This window comes from Amphiura filiformis, chromosome 12 (assembly GCF_039555335.1).
Source record: "Amphiura filiformis chromosome 12, Afil_fr2py, whole genome shotgun sequence".
In the NCBI taxonomy this organism is placed as follows: Eukaryota; Metazoa; Echinodermata; class Ophiuroidea; order Amphilepidida; family Amphiuridae; genus Amphiura; species Amphiura filiformis.
Window position 1 is genome coordinate 30,591,565 of NC_092639.1, and position 19,774 is coordinate 30,611,338.

Here is a 19,774-nt window from a genome sequence, read left to right on the forward strand (position 1 = left end):
AGAAATCTACTGTAGATAGTTTTATACTCACACTTTGCTATCTACTGTAGATTCTTTTATACTCCCACCATGCAATCTACTGTAGCTCCTTTTATACTCACACCCCGCTATCTATAATGTTAATTGTTATACTCACACTTTCCTATCTACTGAAGTTACTTTTGAAGTAACACCCTGGTATCTACTGAAAATTGTTTTTATACTCACACCTGATATCTACAGTAGATAGTTTTTATTCGCATCCTGCTATCTATTGTAATTTATACTCACTTAAGTAGAGATTAAAGTGCGACAGGGTCGGAAATCTACTGTAGATAGTTTTATGCTCACACTTTGCTATCTACTGTAGATTCTTTTATACTCACACCATGCAATCTACTGTAGCTCCTTTTATACTCACGCAAAATGCCGTCTTTTGCACTATACTGTGTTAATAGGTCGAACGTCTTTGCTATTGACGTACGTTCAAATCCGTCATCATTGCAAATACAGGTAGCTACCAAAATGCCATCTTTTACACTACAGTGCGTTAATAGGTTCAACGTACGACTCGTATTTGCTATTGACGTACGTTCCAATCCGTTATCATTGCAAATACAGGTAGCTAGCCAAATGCCACCTTTTGCACTACACTGTGTAAATAGGTCGAACGTTTTTTGCCTTTTAAAGCCTTTGAACTTTGACCTCTGGGGTTGCAGCTACCATAGGATACATCTGGGGCCATGGGCCAACATTTTACCAAGTATGAACCCTGAGGGCGCTGTGGTTCTTGAGCTAGAGCTGTTTGAAATTTTACACATATTGGTCCCTGTAGCCCATGACCTTTGACCTCTGCCGTCAGGGGCTACCCCAGGAAATTTCTAGGGGTCATGGGCCATCATTATACCAAGTATGGGCCCCGAGCCTACTTTAGATATTGTGCAAAGTTATTGCGAATATTCGCAATAACATTGCGAATATTCGCAATAATTATTGCGAATATTCGCAATAACATTGCGAATATTCGCAATAACATTGCGAATATTCGCAATAATTATTGCGAATATTCGCAATAATAATGTATTCGTAATGTATGGATACCGATAGCAACAAAACACGTCTAAAATTATACGCCTGATCAAGATGCAATCTTGGACGTCCAAAAATTTCGCGGCAGACATAAATCGACGAATCACAGTGTCAGAAATCTACTGTAGATAGTTTTATACTCACACTTTGCTATCTACTGTAGATTCTTTTATACTCCCACCATGCAATCTACTGTAGCTCCTTTTATACTCACACCCCGCTATCTATAATGTTAATTGTTATACTCACACTTTCCTATCTACTGAAGTTACTTTTGAAGTAACACCCTGGTATCTACTGAAAATTGTTTTTATACTCACACCTGATATCTACAGTAGATAGTTTTTATTCGCATCCTGCTATCTATTGTAATTTATACTCACTTAAGTAGAGATTAAAGTGCGACAGGGTCGGAAATCTACTGTAGATAGTTTTATGCTCACACTTTGCTATCTACTGTAGATTCTTTTATACTCACACCATGCAATCTACTGTAGCTCCTTTTATACTCACGCAAAATGCCGTCTTTTGCACTATACTGTGTTAATAGGTCGAACGTCTTTGCTATTGACGTACGTTCAAATCCGTCATCATTGCAAATACAGGTAGCTACCAAAATGCCATCTTTTACACTACAGTGCGTTAATAGGTTCAACGTACGACTCGTATTTGCTATTGACGTACGTTCCAATCCGTTATCATTGCAAATACAGGTAGCTAGCCAAATGCCACCTTTTGCACTACACTGTGTAAATAGGTCGAACGTTTTTTGCCTTTTAAAGCCTTTGAACTTTGACCTCTGGGGTTGCAGCTACCATAGGATACATCTGGGGCCATGGGCCAACATTTTACCAAGTATGAACCCTGAGGGCGCTGTGGTTCTTGAGCTAGAGCTGTTTGAAATTTTACACATATTGGTCCCTGTAGCCCATGACCTTTGACCTCTGCCGTCAGGGCTACCCCAGGAAATTTCTAGGGTCATGGGCCATCATTATACCAAGTATGGGCCCCGAGCCTACTTTAGATATTGTGCAAAGTTATTGCGAATATTCGCAATAACATTGCGAATATTCGCAATAATTATTGCGAATATTCGCAATAACATTGCGAATATTCGCAATAACATTGCGAATATTCGCAATAATTATTGCGAATATTCGCAATAATTATTGCGAATATTCGCAATAATGTATGGGTGGCCGATAGCAACAAAACACGTCTAAAATTATACGCCTGATCAAGATGCAATCTTGGACGTCCAAAAATTTCGCGGCAGACATAAATCGACGAATCACAGTGTCAGAAATCTACTGTAGATAGTTTTATACTCACACTTTGCTATCTACTGTAGATTCTTTTATACTCCCACCATGCAATCTACTGTAGCTCCTTTTATACTCACACCCCGCTATCTATAATGTTAATTGTTATACTCACACTTTCCTATCTACTGAAGTTACGTTTGAAGTAACACCCTGGTATCTACTGAAAATTGTTTTTATACTCACACCTGATATCTACAGTAGATAGTTTTTATTCGCATCCTGCTATCTATTGTAGATAGTTTTATACTCACTTAAGTAGAGATTAAAGTGTGAATAAAAACTTCATCAGTAGATATCAGGGTGTGAGTATGAAAGTATCTATAGTTCTATAGTAGATATCAGAGTGCGAAAATAAAAGTATCTTCAGTAGAAAGCAGGATGCGATTATAAAACTATCTGCAGTAGATAGCAGAATGTGAGTATCAAACTTCTAAAGTAGATAGTAAAGTGTGAATAAAAACTATTAACAGTAGATATACGGTTGTGAGTATAAAATTATCTACAACCAGATTTCGCGGTTCTCGGGTTGGGTGGTTCTCGTGACAGGACACTATCTCTAATTACCCAACACCCGTTACCCATATAGGCCTACCTACCCTGACCTTTGAAACTACTATGATAATATACGTCTACTGTATGGCTTCTGTACGTGTGCCGTATTGAAATTGGGGAAAATAGGCCTCCGATGAGATGCACCTGCACGGTTAACCACACTGTTTGCAATGTTTGCCGATGCTCGCACTCCGCCCGTCGGTACCCTGCGCTGTAGTTGAAAGCCATCATATATAATATGTGGTTTTCTCTCCTTCATGATCTGCTTTATTCCTGGTTATAAGCCATCTTCCTTGTATGTGCCGCCCCATAAGCCACCTTAGGGCCTTTTATGTAGTGCCGCCCACAAGCCACCCTCCTTCTATGTTTCACGACGTAGGCCCATTACAGTAACACAGCGTGATATACCGTTTTCCACTCCCTCTTTTCTCCTGGTTAAAAACAACGTGCCGCCATTGATATGCGACTGACTAGCGTTTTTCTCTCCTCCCTCCCTCTACTTTTGTCCTGGTTACAAGTCGCCCTCCTTGTATGTGCCGCCTCACAGGCCGCCCTTCTTCACCAGCTTTCACCTATATTTATAACGCCTGTTGTATTTTTCCACCGCCCCTTTCTCTTGGTTACAAGCCAACATGTGCGGCCCTATAAATAGGTGGCTGATAAGCTTTTTCTCTTCACCTCTTACTTTTTTCCTTGTTACAAGCCGCCTTCCTTGTACATGTATGTGCCGCCCAAAGCCCCCATACTTCTGTGTGCTGCCCCACAAGCCACCCTCCTTGTAGTGCAGGCCCATAGTTAAAACGTGTGATCTATCTTTTCCTTCCTAGTATGTGCCGCCCGTCACAAGCCGCCCTCCTTGTTATAGGTCACCCTGTAGGCATATTACGGTATAGTTATAACGCTTGTTGTACTTTTCCATCCCCTCTTTCTCTTGGTTATAAGTTTACCATGTGCCGCCCTTTATGGGTGACTGACACGCGTTTTTTCACAAGCCAGCCTCCTTGTACCGCTCTTCTTGTGAGTGCACACCATGTAAATACAAGTCTCCTACACCCTGGGAGGAAAAATCAGTGTTTCAAACGAGGAATCGTGCCAAAACGACTAAATTAAATACATTAGAAAAGGCTTAAAACCCAACTATTAGGCCCTGATTCATATTTAATCCTCATTTAGGCCTTGACTAAACTTTCAAAATGTGTTACATTTCAGAAACACCAAGCTATTCGTAAGGTGGCGTAGGCTGCATGGGCTATAGGGTGATCTAGTCGGCATTTTTCTGTGAAAAATGCTGGACTCCATATATAATTTCTACAATGGATGTCTTCATCTGACCTTCAACTTGCAGAAAGGGTAAGTTTTGAAGAACTGAGTCGCTCTGGAGTCAGTGCACCCTTGTATGTCGCCCCATAAGCCGCCCTCCTTGTATGTGCCACCCTGTAGGCCTAATAGTGCTCTCTCTCTCCTATTATTGCCTGATTACACACCACCCTACTTAAATGTGACACCAATATAGGTGATATGCGTAATTTTCTTTCTTCTTTTTCTTCAGGGTTCATACTTGATAAAATATTGGCCCATGGCCCTAGATGTATCCTATGGTAGCCGCAACCCCAGAGGTAAAAGTTCACAGGCTTTAAAAGCAAAAACGTTCGACCTATTTACACAGTGTAGTGCAAAAGATGGCAATTGGGTAGTACCTGTATTTGCAATGATAACGGATTGGAACGTACGCCAATAGTAAACACGTTCAACCTATTAACGCAGTGTAGTGCAAAAGATGGCATTTTGGTAGCTACCCTTATTTGCAATGATAACGGATTTGAACGTACGTCAATAACAAATACGTTGAACCTATTAACGCAGTGTAGTGCAAAAGATGGCATTTTGGTAGCTACCTGTATTTGCAATGATAACGGATTTGAACGTACGTCAATAGCAAATAGTTTGATACTCACACTTTTTGATCTACTGTAGATAGTTTTATAATTACGCCCTGCTTTCAACTGAAGATACTTTTATTCTCGCACTCTGATATCTACTATAGAACTATAGATACTATCATACTCACACCCTGATATCTACTGATGAAGTTTTTATTCAATCTCTGCTTAAGTGAGTATAAAACTATCTACAATAGATAGCAGGATGCGAATAAAAACTATCTACTGTAGATATCAGGTGTAGATACCAGAGTGTTACTACAAAAGTAACTTCAGTAGATCGGAAAGTGTGAGTATAACATTATAGATAGCGGGGTGTGAGTATAAAGGGAGCTACAGTAGATTGCATGGTGTGAGTATAAAAGAATCTACAGTAGATAGCAAAGTGTGAGTATAAAACTATCTACAGTAGATTTCTGACCCCGTGATTCGTCGATTTATGTCTGCCGCGAAATTCTTGGACGTCCAAGATGCAATCTTGGACGTACATGGTTAGGCGTATAATTTTAGGCGTGTTTTGTTACTATCGGCCACCCATACATTATTGCGAATATTCGCAATAATTATTGCGAATATTCGCAATAATTATTGCGAATATTCGTAATATTGCGAATATTCGCAATAACTTTGCGAATATTCGCAATGATTTTGCAAATATTTCAATAGCTTTTCTCAAGATCTAAAGTAGGCTTGGGGTCCATACGTGGTATAATGATGACCCATGACCCTAGAAATTTCCTGGGGTAGCCCCGACCCCAGAGGTTAAAGGTCATGGGCTACAGGGACCAATATGGGTAAAATTTCAAACAGCTCTAGCTCAAGAACTACAGCGCCCTCAGGGTTCATACTGGGTAAAATGTTGCCCCATGGCCCCAGATGTATCCTATGGTAGACGCAACCCCAGAGGTCAAAGTTCACAGGCTTTAAAAGGCAAAAAACGTTCGACCTATTTACACAGTGTAGTGCAAAAGGTGGCATTTGGCTAGCTACCTGTATGTGCAATGATAACGGATTGGAACGTACGTCATTAGTAAATACGTTCGACCTATGAACGCAGTGTCGGGCGCAGTGTAGTGCAAAAGATGGTATTTTGGTAGCTACCTGTATTTGCAATGATAACGGATTGGAACGTACGTCAATAGCAAATACGTCTGACCTATTAACACAGTGCAGTGCAAAAGATGGCATTTTGGTAGCTACCTTTATTTGCAATGATAACGGATTGGAACGTACGTCAAGAGCAAATACGTTAGACCTATTGACACAGTGTAGTACTGGTAGCTATCTATATTAGCAAAGATAAAGGCTTAGAACGTACGTCTTGATATAAAACTTATATAAAATTCCCTTAAAAGGGAATGTGTACGCATTTTGCTTTTCTTTCTTGGCGTCCAATTGGGCGCTTTTTTATTTGAGGTGCTATGACCTTGAGATATAAGAAATGAAAGCTTATAACAAGGGCTTCCACATCGTGGTAATCAAGTTTTTGTTTGAAGGCAGGGCAAGGGGAGATAACGGATATTATATTCGTGTTTGCCTAAACACAACAGTGCTTTCTCGTTATCTTTCTTTTTGTCTTTCACATCCTGCTATCTGATGTAGATAAATTTATAGTTATTACTTTTTATACTTCACCCTGATATCTACTGTAGATTATTTTTTATTAACATCCTGCTATCTGATTTACTCAGACCACACTATCTATAATTTTATACTCTCACTTTGCTATCTACTGAAGACATTTTTGTAGTAGTTACACCTGGTATCTACTGAAAATGGTTTTCATACTCACACCCTGATATCTGCTGTTGATAGTCTTTATTCACTCTTTACTATCTACTTTGGAAGTTTTACTCTCACAAGCCTGCTATCTACTGGAGATAGTTTATACTCACACTTTGCTATCTACTGTAGATAATTGTATTATCATACACTGATATCTACTGAAGATAGCCTAATTTAATCTCACACTCTGATATCTAGGCCTACTATAGATACTTTCATACGGTTGATAGTTTTATTCAAACTTCGCTTATACTCACAGCCTGCTATCTACTGAAGATACTTTTATTTTCAAACTCTAATATCTACTATAAATACTCACACCCCGATTTTTACTTGTTGGTAGTTTTTATTCGCCCTTTGAAATCTACTTTAGAACGTTTTGTACTCATACCCTGCTATCTACTCTACATATTTTTATACGCACGCTTTGCTGTCTACTGTAGATATATTTACACTAACACCTTGTCATCTACTTAAGATTCTTTTATATACGCACACCCTGCCATGCATCTACTTAAGCTCGTTTTACACTCATACCCTGCTATCTTCTGAATATACTTTTATACTCACACTTTGCTATCTACTCTAGATAATTTTATAATCGCACCCTCATATCTACTGAAGATACTTTTATTCCCACACACTGATATCTGCTATATATAGGCCTACTATCATACTCATAACCTGATATCTACTGTTGATAGTTTTATTCACACTTTGCTATCTACTTTAGAAAGGTTTTTACTCACACACTATCTACTGTATATAGTTTTATGTTCACACTTTTGCACCAGCTATCTACTGTCGATAGTTTTATACTCAATAATTATTGCGAATATTCGCGAATATTCGCAATAATTATTGCGAATATTCGCAATAACATTGCGAATATTCGCAAATAACAATATTCGCAATAATTGCGAATATTCGCGAATATTCGCAATAATATTGCGAATATTCGCACTAATATTGCGAATATCCGCAATACTTATTGCGAATATTCGCAATAATTATTGCGAATATTCGCAATAATCACACCACCAGTTTGATTATGTAGGCCTACTTATTAATGCAATCGGTGTTTCATGCTTCGGCGTCACGGTTCTATAACTTTATAGATAGTTTGATACTCACACTTTATTACCTACTGAAGATAGTTTTATACTTGCATGTTGCAATCTACTGAAGATACTTTTATTCTCATACCCTGATATCTACTCTAGATATGTCATCTACATCAGATTCTTTAATACGCATACCCTGTCATCTACTTTAGCTCGTTTTACACTCATACCCTGCTATCTACTGAAGATACATTTATACTCAAACTTTGCTATCTACTCTAGATAGTTTTATAATTACGCCCTCTAATCTACTGAAGATACTTTAATACTCACAAGCAACTACTGAAGATACTTTTATTCTCAAACTCTAATATCTACTATAAATACTCACACCCCGATTTTTACTTGTTGGGAGTTTTATTCACCCTTTGAAATCTACTTTAGAACGTTTTGTACTCACACCCTGCTATCTACTCTACATATTTTTATACTCATGCTTTGCTGTCTACTGTAGATATATTTACACAGACACCTTGTCATCTACTTAAGATTCTTTTATACGCACACCCTGCCATCTACTTTAGCTCGTTTTACACTCATACCCTGCTATCTTCTGAATATACTTTTATACTCACACTTTGCTATCTACTCTAGATAGTTTTATAATCACACCTACTATCTACTGAAGATACTTTTATTCCCACACACTGATATCTGCTATATATAGGCCTACTGTCATACTTATAACCTGATATCTACTGTTGATAGTTTTATTCATACTTTGCTATCTACTTTAGAAAGGTTTTTACTCACACACTATCTACTCTAGATAGTGGTATGTTCACACTTTGCACCAGCTATCTACTGTCGATAGTTTTATACTCAATAATTATTGCGAATATTCGCAATAATTATTGCGAATATTCGCAATAATTATTGCGAATTATTGCGAATATTCGCAATAATTATTGCGAATATTGCAATATTAACATTGCGAATATTCGCAATAATTATTGAATATTCGCAATAATTATTGCGAATATTCGCAATAACATTGCGAATATTCGCAATAACATTGCGAATATTCGCAATAATTTGCGAATATTCGCAATAATATTGCGAATATTGCGAATATTCGCAATAATTATTGCGAATATTCGCAATAATTATTGCGAATATTCGCAATAATTATTGCGAATATTTAATTATTGCGAATATTCGCAATAATCACACCACCAGTTTGATTATGTAGGCCTACTTATTAATGCAATCGGTGTTTCATGCTTCGGCGTCACGGTTCTATAACTTTATAGATAGTTTGATACTCACACTTTATTACCTACTGAAGATAGTTTTATACTTGCATGTTGCAATCTACTGAAGATACTTTTATTCTCATACCCTGATATCTACTCTAGATATGTCATCTACATCAGATTCTTTAATACGCATACCCTGTCATCTACTTTAGCTCGTTTTACACTCATATACCTGCTATCTACTGAAGATACATTTATACTCAAACTTTGCTATCTACTCTAGATAGTTTTATAATTACGCCCTCTAATCTACTGAAGATACTTTTATACTCACAACCAACTACTGAAGATACTTTTATTCTCAAACTCTAATATCTACTATAAATACTCACACCCCGATTTTTACTTGTTGGGAGTTTTATTCACCCTTTGAAATCTACTTTAGAACGTTTTGTACTCACACCCTGCTATCTACTCTACATATTTTTATACTCATGCTTTGCTGTCTACTGTAGATATATTTACACAGACACCTTGTCATCTACTTAAGATTCTTTTATACGCACACCCTGCCATCTACTTTAGCTCGTTTTACACTCATACCCTGCTATCTTCTGAATATACTTTTATACTCACACTTTGCTATCTACTCTAGATAGTTTTATAATCACACCTACTATCTACTGAAGATACTTTTATTCCCACACACTGATATCTGCTATATATAGGCCTACTGTCATACTTATAACCTGATATCTACTGTTGATAGTTTTATTCATACTTTGCTATCTACTTTAGAAAGGTTTTTACTCACACACTATCTACTCTAGATAGTGGTATGTTCACACTTTGCACCAGCTATCTACTGTCGATAGTTTTATACTCAATAATTATTGCGAATATTCGCAATAATTATTGCGAATATTCGCAATAATTATTGCGAATATTCGCAATAATAATATGCGAATATTCGCAATATTATTGCGAATATTCGCAATAATTATTGCGAATATTCGCAATAACATTGCGAATATTCGCAATAACATTGCGAATATTCGCAATAATTATTGCGAATATTCGCAATAACATTGCGAATATTCGCAATAACATTGCGAATATTCGCAATAATTATTGCGAATATTCGCAATAATATTGCGAATATTCGAATATTCGCAATAATATTGCGAATATTCGCAATAATTATTGCGAATATTCGCAATAATCACACCACCAGTTTGATTATGTAGGCCTACTTATTAATGCAATCGGTGTTTCATGCTTCGGCGTCACGGTTCTATAACTTTATAGATAGTTTGATACTCACACTTTATTACCTACTGAAGATAGTTTTATACTTGCATGTTGCAATCTACTGAAGATACTTTTATTCTCATACCCTGATATCTACTCTAGATATGTCATCTACATCAGATTCTTTAATACGCATACCCTGTCATCTACTTTAGCTCGTTTTACACTCATACCCTGCTATCTACTGAAGATACATTTATACTCAAACTTTGCTATCTACTCTAGATAGTTTTATAATTACGCCCTCTAATCTACTGAAGATACTTTTATACTCACAACCAACTACTGAAGATACTTTTATTCTCAAACTCTAATATCTACTATAAATACTCACACCCCGATTTTTACTTGTTGGGAGTTTTATTCACCCTTTGAAACTACTTTAGAACGTTTTGTACTCACACCCTGCTATCTACTCTACTATTTTTTATACTCATGCTTTGCTGTCTACTGTAGATATATTTACACAGACACCTTGTCATCTACTTAAGATTCTTTTATACGCACACCCTGCCATCTACTCTAGCTCGTTTTACACTCATACCCTGCTATCTTCTGAATATACTTTTATACTCACACTTTGCTATCTACTCTAGATAGTTTTATAATCACACCTACTATCTACTGAAGATACTTTTATTCCCACACACTGATATCTGCTATATATAGGCCTACTGTCATACTTATAACCTGATATCTACTGTTGATAGTTTTATTCATACTTTGCTATCTACTTTAGAAAGGTTTTTACTCACACACTATCTACTCTAGATAGTGGTATGTTCACACTTTGCACCAGCTATCTACTGTCGATAGTTTTATACTCAATAATTATTGCGAATATTCGCAATAATATTGCGAATATTCGAATATTCGCAATAATTATGCGAATATTCGCAATAACATTGCGAATATTCGCAATAACATTGCGAATATTCGCAATAACATTGCGAATATTCGCAATAATATTGCGAATATTCGCAATAATTATTGCGAATATTCGCAATAACATATTCGAATATTCGCAATAACATTGCGAATATTCGCAATAATATTGCGAATATTCGCAATTATTGCGAATATTCGCAATAACATTGCGAATATTCGCAATAATTATTGCGAATATTCGCAATAATCACACCACCAGTTTGATTATGTAGGCCTACTTATTAATGCAATCGGTGTTTCATGCTTCGGCGTCACGGTTCTATAACTTTATAGATAGTTTGATACTCACACTTTATTACCTACTGAAGATAGTTTTATACTTGCATGTTGCAATCTACTGAAGATACTTTTATTCTCATACCCTGATATCTACTCTAGATATGTCATCTACATCAGATTCTTTAATACGCATACCCTGTCATCTACTTTAGCTCGTTTTACACTCATACCCTGCTATCTACTGAAGATACATTTATACTCAAACTTTGCTATCTACTCTAGATAGTTTTATAATTACGCCCTCTAATCTACTGAAGATACTTTTATACTCACAGCCAACTACTGAAGATACTTTTATTCTCAAACTCTAATATCTACTATAAATACTCACACCCCGATTTTTACTTGTTGGGAGTTTTATTCACCCTTTGAAATCTACTTTAGAACGTTTTGTACTCACACCCTGCTATCTACTCTACATATTTTTATACTCATGCTTTGCTGTCTACTGTAGATATATTTACACAGACACCTTGTCATCTACTTAAGATTCTTTTATACGCACACCCTGCCATCTACTTTAGCTCGTTTTACACTCATACCCTGCTATCTTCTGAATATACTTTTATACTCACACTTTGCTATCTACTCTAGATAGTTTTATAATCACACCTACTATCTACTGAAGATACTTTTATTCCCACACACTGATATCTGCTATATATAGGCCTACTGTCATACTTATAACCTGATATCTACTGTTGATAGTTTTATTCATACTTTGCTATCTACTTTAGAAAGGTTTTACTCACACACTATCTACTCTAGATAGTGGTATGTTCACACTTTGCACCAGCTATCTACTGTCGATAGTTTTATACTCAATAATTATTGCGAATATTCGCAATAATTATGCGAATATTCGCAATAATTATTGCGAATATTCGCAATAATATGCGAATATTCGCAATAATATTCGCATGCGAATATTCGCAATAATATTGCGAATATTCGCAATAATTTTTCGCGAATATTCGCAATAACATTGCGAATATTCGCAATAACATTGCGAATATTCGCAATAACATTGCGAATATTCGCAATAATATTGCGAATATTCGCAATAACAATAACATTGCGAATATTCGCAATAACATTGCGAATATTCGCAATAATATTGCGAATATTCGCAATAATATTGCGAATATTCGCAATAATATTGCGAATATTCGCAATAATTATTGCGAATATTCGCAATAATCACACCACCAGTTTGATTTTGATTATGTAGGCCTACTTATTAATGCAATCGGTGTTTCATGCTTCGGCGTCACGGTTCTATAACTTTATAGATAGTTTGATACTCACACTTTATTACCTACTGAAGATAGTTTTATACTTGCATGTTGCAATCTACTGAAGATACTTTTATTCTCATACCCTGATATCTACTCTAGATATGTCATCTACATCAGATTCTTTAATACGCATACCCTGTCATCTACTTTAGCTCGTTTTACACTCATACCCTGCTATCTACTGAAGATACATTTATACTCAAACTTTGCTATCTACTCTAGATAGTTTTATAATTACGCCCTCTAATCTACTGAAGATACTTTTATACTCACAACCAACTACTGAAGATACTTTTATTCTCAAACTCTAATATCTACTATAAATACTCACACCCCGATTTTTACTTGTTGGGAGTTTTATTCACCCTTTGAAATCTACTTTAGAACGTTTTGTACTCACACCCTGCTATCTACTCTACTTATTTTTATACTCATGCTTTGCTGTCTACTGTAGATATATTTACACAGACACCTTGTCATCTACTTAAGATTCTTTTATACGCACACCCTGCCATCTACTCTAGCTCGTTTTACACTCATACCCTGCTATCTTCTGAATATACTTTTATACTCACACTTTGCTATCTACTCTAGATAGTTTATAATCACACCTACTATCTACTGAAGATACTTTTATTCCCACACACTGATATCTGCTATATATAGGCCTACTGTCATACTTATAACCTGATATCTACTGTTGATAGTTTTATTCATACTTTGCTATCTACTTTAGAAAGGTTTTTACTCACACACTATCTACTCTAGATAGTGGTATGTTCACACTTTGCACCAGCTATCTACTGTCGATAGTTTTATACTCAATAATTATTGCGAATATTCGCAATAATATTGCGAATATTCGCAATAATTATTGCGAATATTCGCAATAACATGCGAATATTCGCAATAACATTGCGAATATTCGCAATAATATTGCGAATATTCGCAATAATTATTGCGAATATTCGCAATAACATTGCGAATATTCGCAATAACATTGCGAATATTCGCAATAATATGGCGAATATTCGCAATAATTTTTGCGAATATTCGCAATAACATTGCGAATATTCGCAATAACATTGCGAATATTCGCAATAACATTGCGAATATTCGCAATAATATTGCGAATATTCGCAATTACATTGCGAATATTCGCAATAACATTGCGAATATTCGCAATAATTATTGCGAATATTCGCAATAATCACACCACCAGTTTGATTATGTAGGCCTACTTATTAATGCAATCGGTGTTTCATGCTTCGGCGTCACGGTTCTATAACTTTATAGATAGTTTGATACTCACACTTTATTACCTACTGAAGATAGTTTTATACTTGCATGTTGCAATCTACTGAAGATACTTTTATTCTCATACCCTGATATCTACTCTAGATATGTCATCTACATCAGATTCTTTAATACGCATACCCTGTCATCTACTTTAGCTCGTTTTACACTCATACCCTGCTATCTACTGAAGATACATTTATACTCAAACTTTGCTATCTACTCTAGATAGTTTTATAATTACGCCCTCTAATCTACTGAAGATACTTTTATACTCACAACCAACTACTGAAGATACTTTTATTCTCAAACTCTAATATCTACTATAAATACTCACACCCCGATTTTTACTTGTTGGGAGTTTTATTCACCCTTTGAAATCTACTTTAGAACGTTTTGTACTCACACCCTGCTATCTACTCTACTTATTTTTATACTCATGCTTTGCTGTCTACTGTAGATATATTTACACAGACACCTTGTCATCTACTTAAGATTCTTTTATACGCACACCCTGTCATCTACTCTAGCTCGTTTTACACTCATACCCTGCTATCTTCTGAATATACTTTTATACTCACACTTTGCTATCTACTCTAGATAGTTTTATAATCACACCTACTATCTACTGAAGATACTTTTATTCCCACACACTGATATCTGCTATATATAGGCCTACTGTCATACTTATAACCTGATATCTACTGTTGATAGTTTTATTCATACTTTGCTATCTACTTTAGAAAGGTTTTTACTCACACTCTATCTACTCTAGATAGTGGTATGTTCACACTTTGCACCAGCTATCTACTGTCGATAGTTTTATACTCAATAATTATTGCGAATATTCGCAATAATTATTGCGAATATTCGCAATAATTATTGCGAATATTCGCAATAATATGCGAATATTCGCAATAATTATTGCGAATATTCGCAATAACATTGCGAATATTCGCAATAACATTGCGAATATTCGCAATAACATTGCGAATATTCGCAATAACATTGCGAATATTCGCAATAATATTGCGAATATTCGCAATAATTTTGCGAATATTCGCAATAACATTGCGAATATTCGCAATAACATTGCGAATATTCGCAATAACATTGCGAATATTCGCAAAATATTGCGAATATTCGCAATAACATTGCGAATATTCGCAATAACATTGCGAATATTCGCAATAATTATTGCGAATATTCGCAATAATATGCGAATATTCGCAATAATATTGCGAATATTCGCAATAATTATTGCGAATATTCGCAATAATCACACCACCCGTTTGATTATGTAGGCCTACTTATTAATGCAATCGGTGTTTCATGCTTCGGCGTCACGGTTCTATAACTTTATAGATAGTTTGATACTCACACTTTATTACCTACTGAAGATAGTTTTATACTTGCATGTTGCAATCTACTGAAGATACTTTTATTCTCATACCCTGATATCTACTCTAGATATGTCATCTACATCAGATTCTTTAATACGCATACCCTGTCATCTACTTTAGCTCGTTTTACACTCATACCCTGCTATCTACTGAAGATACATTTATACTCAAACTTTGCTATCTACTCTAGATAGTTTTATAATTACGCCCTCTAATCTACTGAAGATACTTTTATACTCACAACCAACTACTGAAGATACTTTTATTCTCAAACTCTAATATCTACTATAAATACTCACACCCCGATTTTTACTTGTTGGGAGTTTTATTCACCCTTTGAAATCTACTTTAGAACGTTTTGTACTCACACCCTGCTATCTACTCTACTTATTTTTATACTCATGCTTTGCTGTCTACTGTAGATATATTTACACAGACACCTTGTCATCTACTTAAGATTCTTTTATACGCACACCCTGCCATCTACTCTAGCTCGTTTTACACTCATACCCTGCTATCTTCTGAATATACTTTTATACTCACACTTTGCTATCTACTCTAGATAGCTTTATAATCACACCTACTATCTACTGAAGATACTTTTATTCCCACACACTGATATCTGCTATATATAGGCCTACTGTCATACTTATAACCTGATATCTACTGTTGATAGTTTTATTCATACTTTGCTATCTACTTTAGAAAGGTTTTTACTCACATACTATCTACTCTAGATAGTGGTATGTTCACACTTTGCACCAGCTATCTACTGTCGATAGTTTTATACTCAATAATTATTGCGAATATTCGCAATAATATTGCGAATATTCAATAATTATTGCGAATATTCGCAATAACATTGCGTTTATTCGCAATAACATTGCGAATATTCGCAATAACATTGCGAATATTCGCAATAATATTGCGAATATTCGCAATAATTATTGCGAATATTCGCAATAACATTGCGAATATTCGCAATAATTATTGCGAATATTCGCAATAATATTGCGAATATTCGCAATTACATTGCGAATATTCGCAATAATTATTGCGAATATTCGCAATAATTATTGCGAATATTCGCAATAATCACACCACCAGTTTGATTATGTAGGCCTACTTATTAATGCAATCGGTGTTTCATGCTTCGGCGTCACGGTTCTATAACTTTATAGATAGTTTGATACTCACACTTTATTACCTACTGAAGATAGTTTTATACTTGCATGTTGCAATCTACTGAAGATACTTTTATTCTCATACCCTGATATCTACTCTAGATATGTCATCTACATCAGATTCTTTAATACGCATACCCTGTCATCTACTTTAGCTCTTTTTACACTCATACCCTGCTATCTACTGAAGATACATTTATACTCAAACTTTGCTATCTACTCTAGATAGTTTTATAATTACGCCCTCTAATCTACTGAAGATACTTTTATACTCACAGCCAACTACTGAAGATACTTTTATTCTCAAACTCTAATATCTACTATAAATACTCACACCCCGATTTTTACTTGTTGGGAGTTTTATTCACCCTTTGAAATCTACTTTAGAACGTTTTGTACTCACACCCTGCTATCTACTCTACATATTTTTATACTCATGCTTTGCTGTCTACTGTAGATATATTTACACAGACACCTTGTCATCTACTTAAGATTCTTTTATACGCACACCCTGCGATCTACTTTAGCTCGTTTTACACTCATACCCTGCTATCTTCTGAATATACTTTTATACTCACACTTTGCTATCTACTCTAGATAGTTTTATAATCACACCTACTATCTACTGAAGATACTTTTATTCCCACACACTGATATCTGCTATATATAGGCCTACTGTCATACTTATAACCTGATATCTACTGTTGATAGTTTTATTCATACTTTGCTATCTACTTTAGAAAGGTTTTTACTCACACACTATCTACTCTAGATAGTGGTATGTTCACACTTTGCACCAGCTATCTACTGTCGATAGTTTTATACTCAATAATTATTGGGAATATTCGCAATAATTATTGCGAATATTCGCAATAACATTGCGAATATTCGCAATAACATTGCGAATATTCGCAATAATTATTGCGAATATTCGCAATAACATTGCGAATATTCGCAATAACATTGCGAATATTCGCAATAACATTGCGAATATTCGCAATTATTGCGAATATTCGCAATAACATTGCGAATATTCGCAATAACATTGCGAATATTCGCAATAATTATTGCGAATATTCGCAATAATATTTCTATTTTTTTTTTTTTTTTTTTTTTTTTTTTTTGGCACTAATATGCTTCCGTAGCTAAACGAATTAATCTGCAAGAAATATTTTGTACATAAACATTATGTAGCCAGAGGTTTCCAGTGATATAAAAATCTCAACTTTTTTTTGAGAAAAGTGGGGGGATGAGGCTGTGGATCACTAAATGCCCTTTTAAGGTCCAAAATGTCCATAATTGCAGGGTTAAGATGGGTAAATTTTTCCTGTGCATATTAATACCGACTTAATTTAAAGGTTTCCATTGGTATGGATTTGGTTTCTAATGATCGGATAGCAACGCTTGCACAGTATATTTTTGTGGGACATGATCTACGAGAGTACATCAGACACATCAAATTGCAGTCTGAACACGAGGAATGTCCTTCTGATATCAAATAATTTTGATTTTTGTAATTCGCGATATAGGCTAATACAAATTTTATTGCAAATTATTAAAAATTTATGTTTTTTTTAATTATTCAATATTTAACAGTCCTCGAAGTAAACTTAATAGAGATCTGATGATAATTTGGCAGACGGCCGAATCCGGATTCGGCTTTTGGTAAATTCATGTTACGCATGCATTATTTTTGAATTAGAGAACAAGGAATGCTTTACCTATAGAGGGCAACATATCAATATTTTAACGTAGTTCAGATGATAACAGCATAATAAGTAATCAAAAGGGGGCGGCATACAGGGTTAGCTAACGGTGCTTCGTAGTACGGTCAACGACGATAACCGTTAAAAAATCGATATGCTGCCCTCTATAGGTAACGCATTGATCGCTTGTTCTCTAATTCTAAAATAATGCATGCGTAACATGAATTTAACAAAAGCCGAATCCGGATTCGGCCGTCTGCCAAATTCATAACGAATTATGTTCAAGTACATAATCATTAGATCTATAAAGTTACTTTAAAAAGTGTATGTAGCTGGGAAGAAAGCTGACCACCATTTGAAAAATTTGACCTCTTGCATTGAAGATAATACATTTTTCCCCAAAAGACTTGAAATTGGATAAGGTTTTTTAGGGAAAAAAAGTATATTTTCAATATGAAAGGTCTAAATGTTCAAATAATGGACGGGTTTTCCTCCCAGATATACGTACATGTATAGGCATTGGTGTTTGTGTACGTGGGACATGTGGACTGTTCTTCATGTTCTTGTTTATTCAAGTTAAAAAAATTGTAGTATAATTGGCACTTTTTAAACATTTCTTTTCCCCATCAGGTGGACATGTTGGAGATAAAGGAAGCTTATCGAAACAAGTATAGCAAAACACTTGGCAATATGATCCGTGATGACTGCAGTGGAAACTACAAAAATATACTATTGGCATTGATAAATTGATCATATCAATTGTGCAACCATGTTGTATATTATCAAAAACTGAATTGACCTTTTCGGTAAATCCCATAACCCTTTGCGAGCACACCTGAGAACTCGTCATTTTACGTCACGCCGATGTGCTCGCAAAGGGTTATGGGATTTACCGAAAAGGTCAATTAAATAGATTCAGTTTGCATCTGACGTCCTGTCAACCAGACCACCTAAAAAGTCATATAGAGCACAGGTCAGCAACGTCAACCATGCACTCACGCCACGCCTTTGCCCTGACGTCAGACGCAAACTAGTCTTTTTGATTCGGTCTTGGATTATAGTCAATTCACCTTTTTGGAATATCCCGAAAACCTTTGCGATTCATGATGACGTAATTATTGATGCGCACAACTTCACAGCGCATTACACGTTGAACTTGCAACATAAAGAAACTTACTCTATCTGCTCTATGTACATGATGTATGCATGGAAGAAAGAGATGAGAAGGAACCACAACGACTTCGATCGGCTAAGTTTTAATCCGCTTATCTATTGACGCATGAAAAGAAAAGCTATCAATGGTACTTACTTTCATGTATGATCCATTTACCGCGATCGATCCTTGGCGAAATCATT

The 19,774-nt window shown here is 35.6% G+C and overlaps 1 protein-coding gene across 1 annotated transcript in view; it reads left to right on the top strand.

Moving 5' to 3' along the window:
- LOC140166059 (annexin A13-like) overlaps positions 1-19,774 on the top strand; it is a 54,325-nt gene extending 34,551 nt beyond the window's left edge. Inside the window, exon 11 of the mRNA XM_072189440.1 lies at positions 19,049-19,774. Within this exon, the coding sequence (XP_072045541.1) occupies positions 19,049-19,168 (120 nt within the window). The 3' untranslated portion in view covers positions 19,169-19,774. The remainder of the gene's footprint in view (positions 1-19,048) is intronic.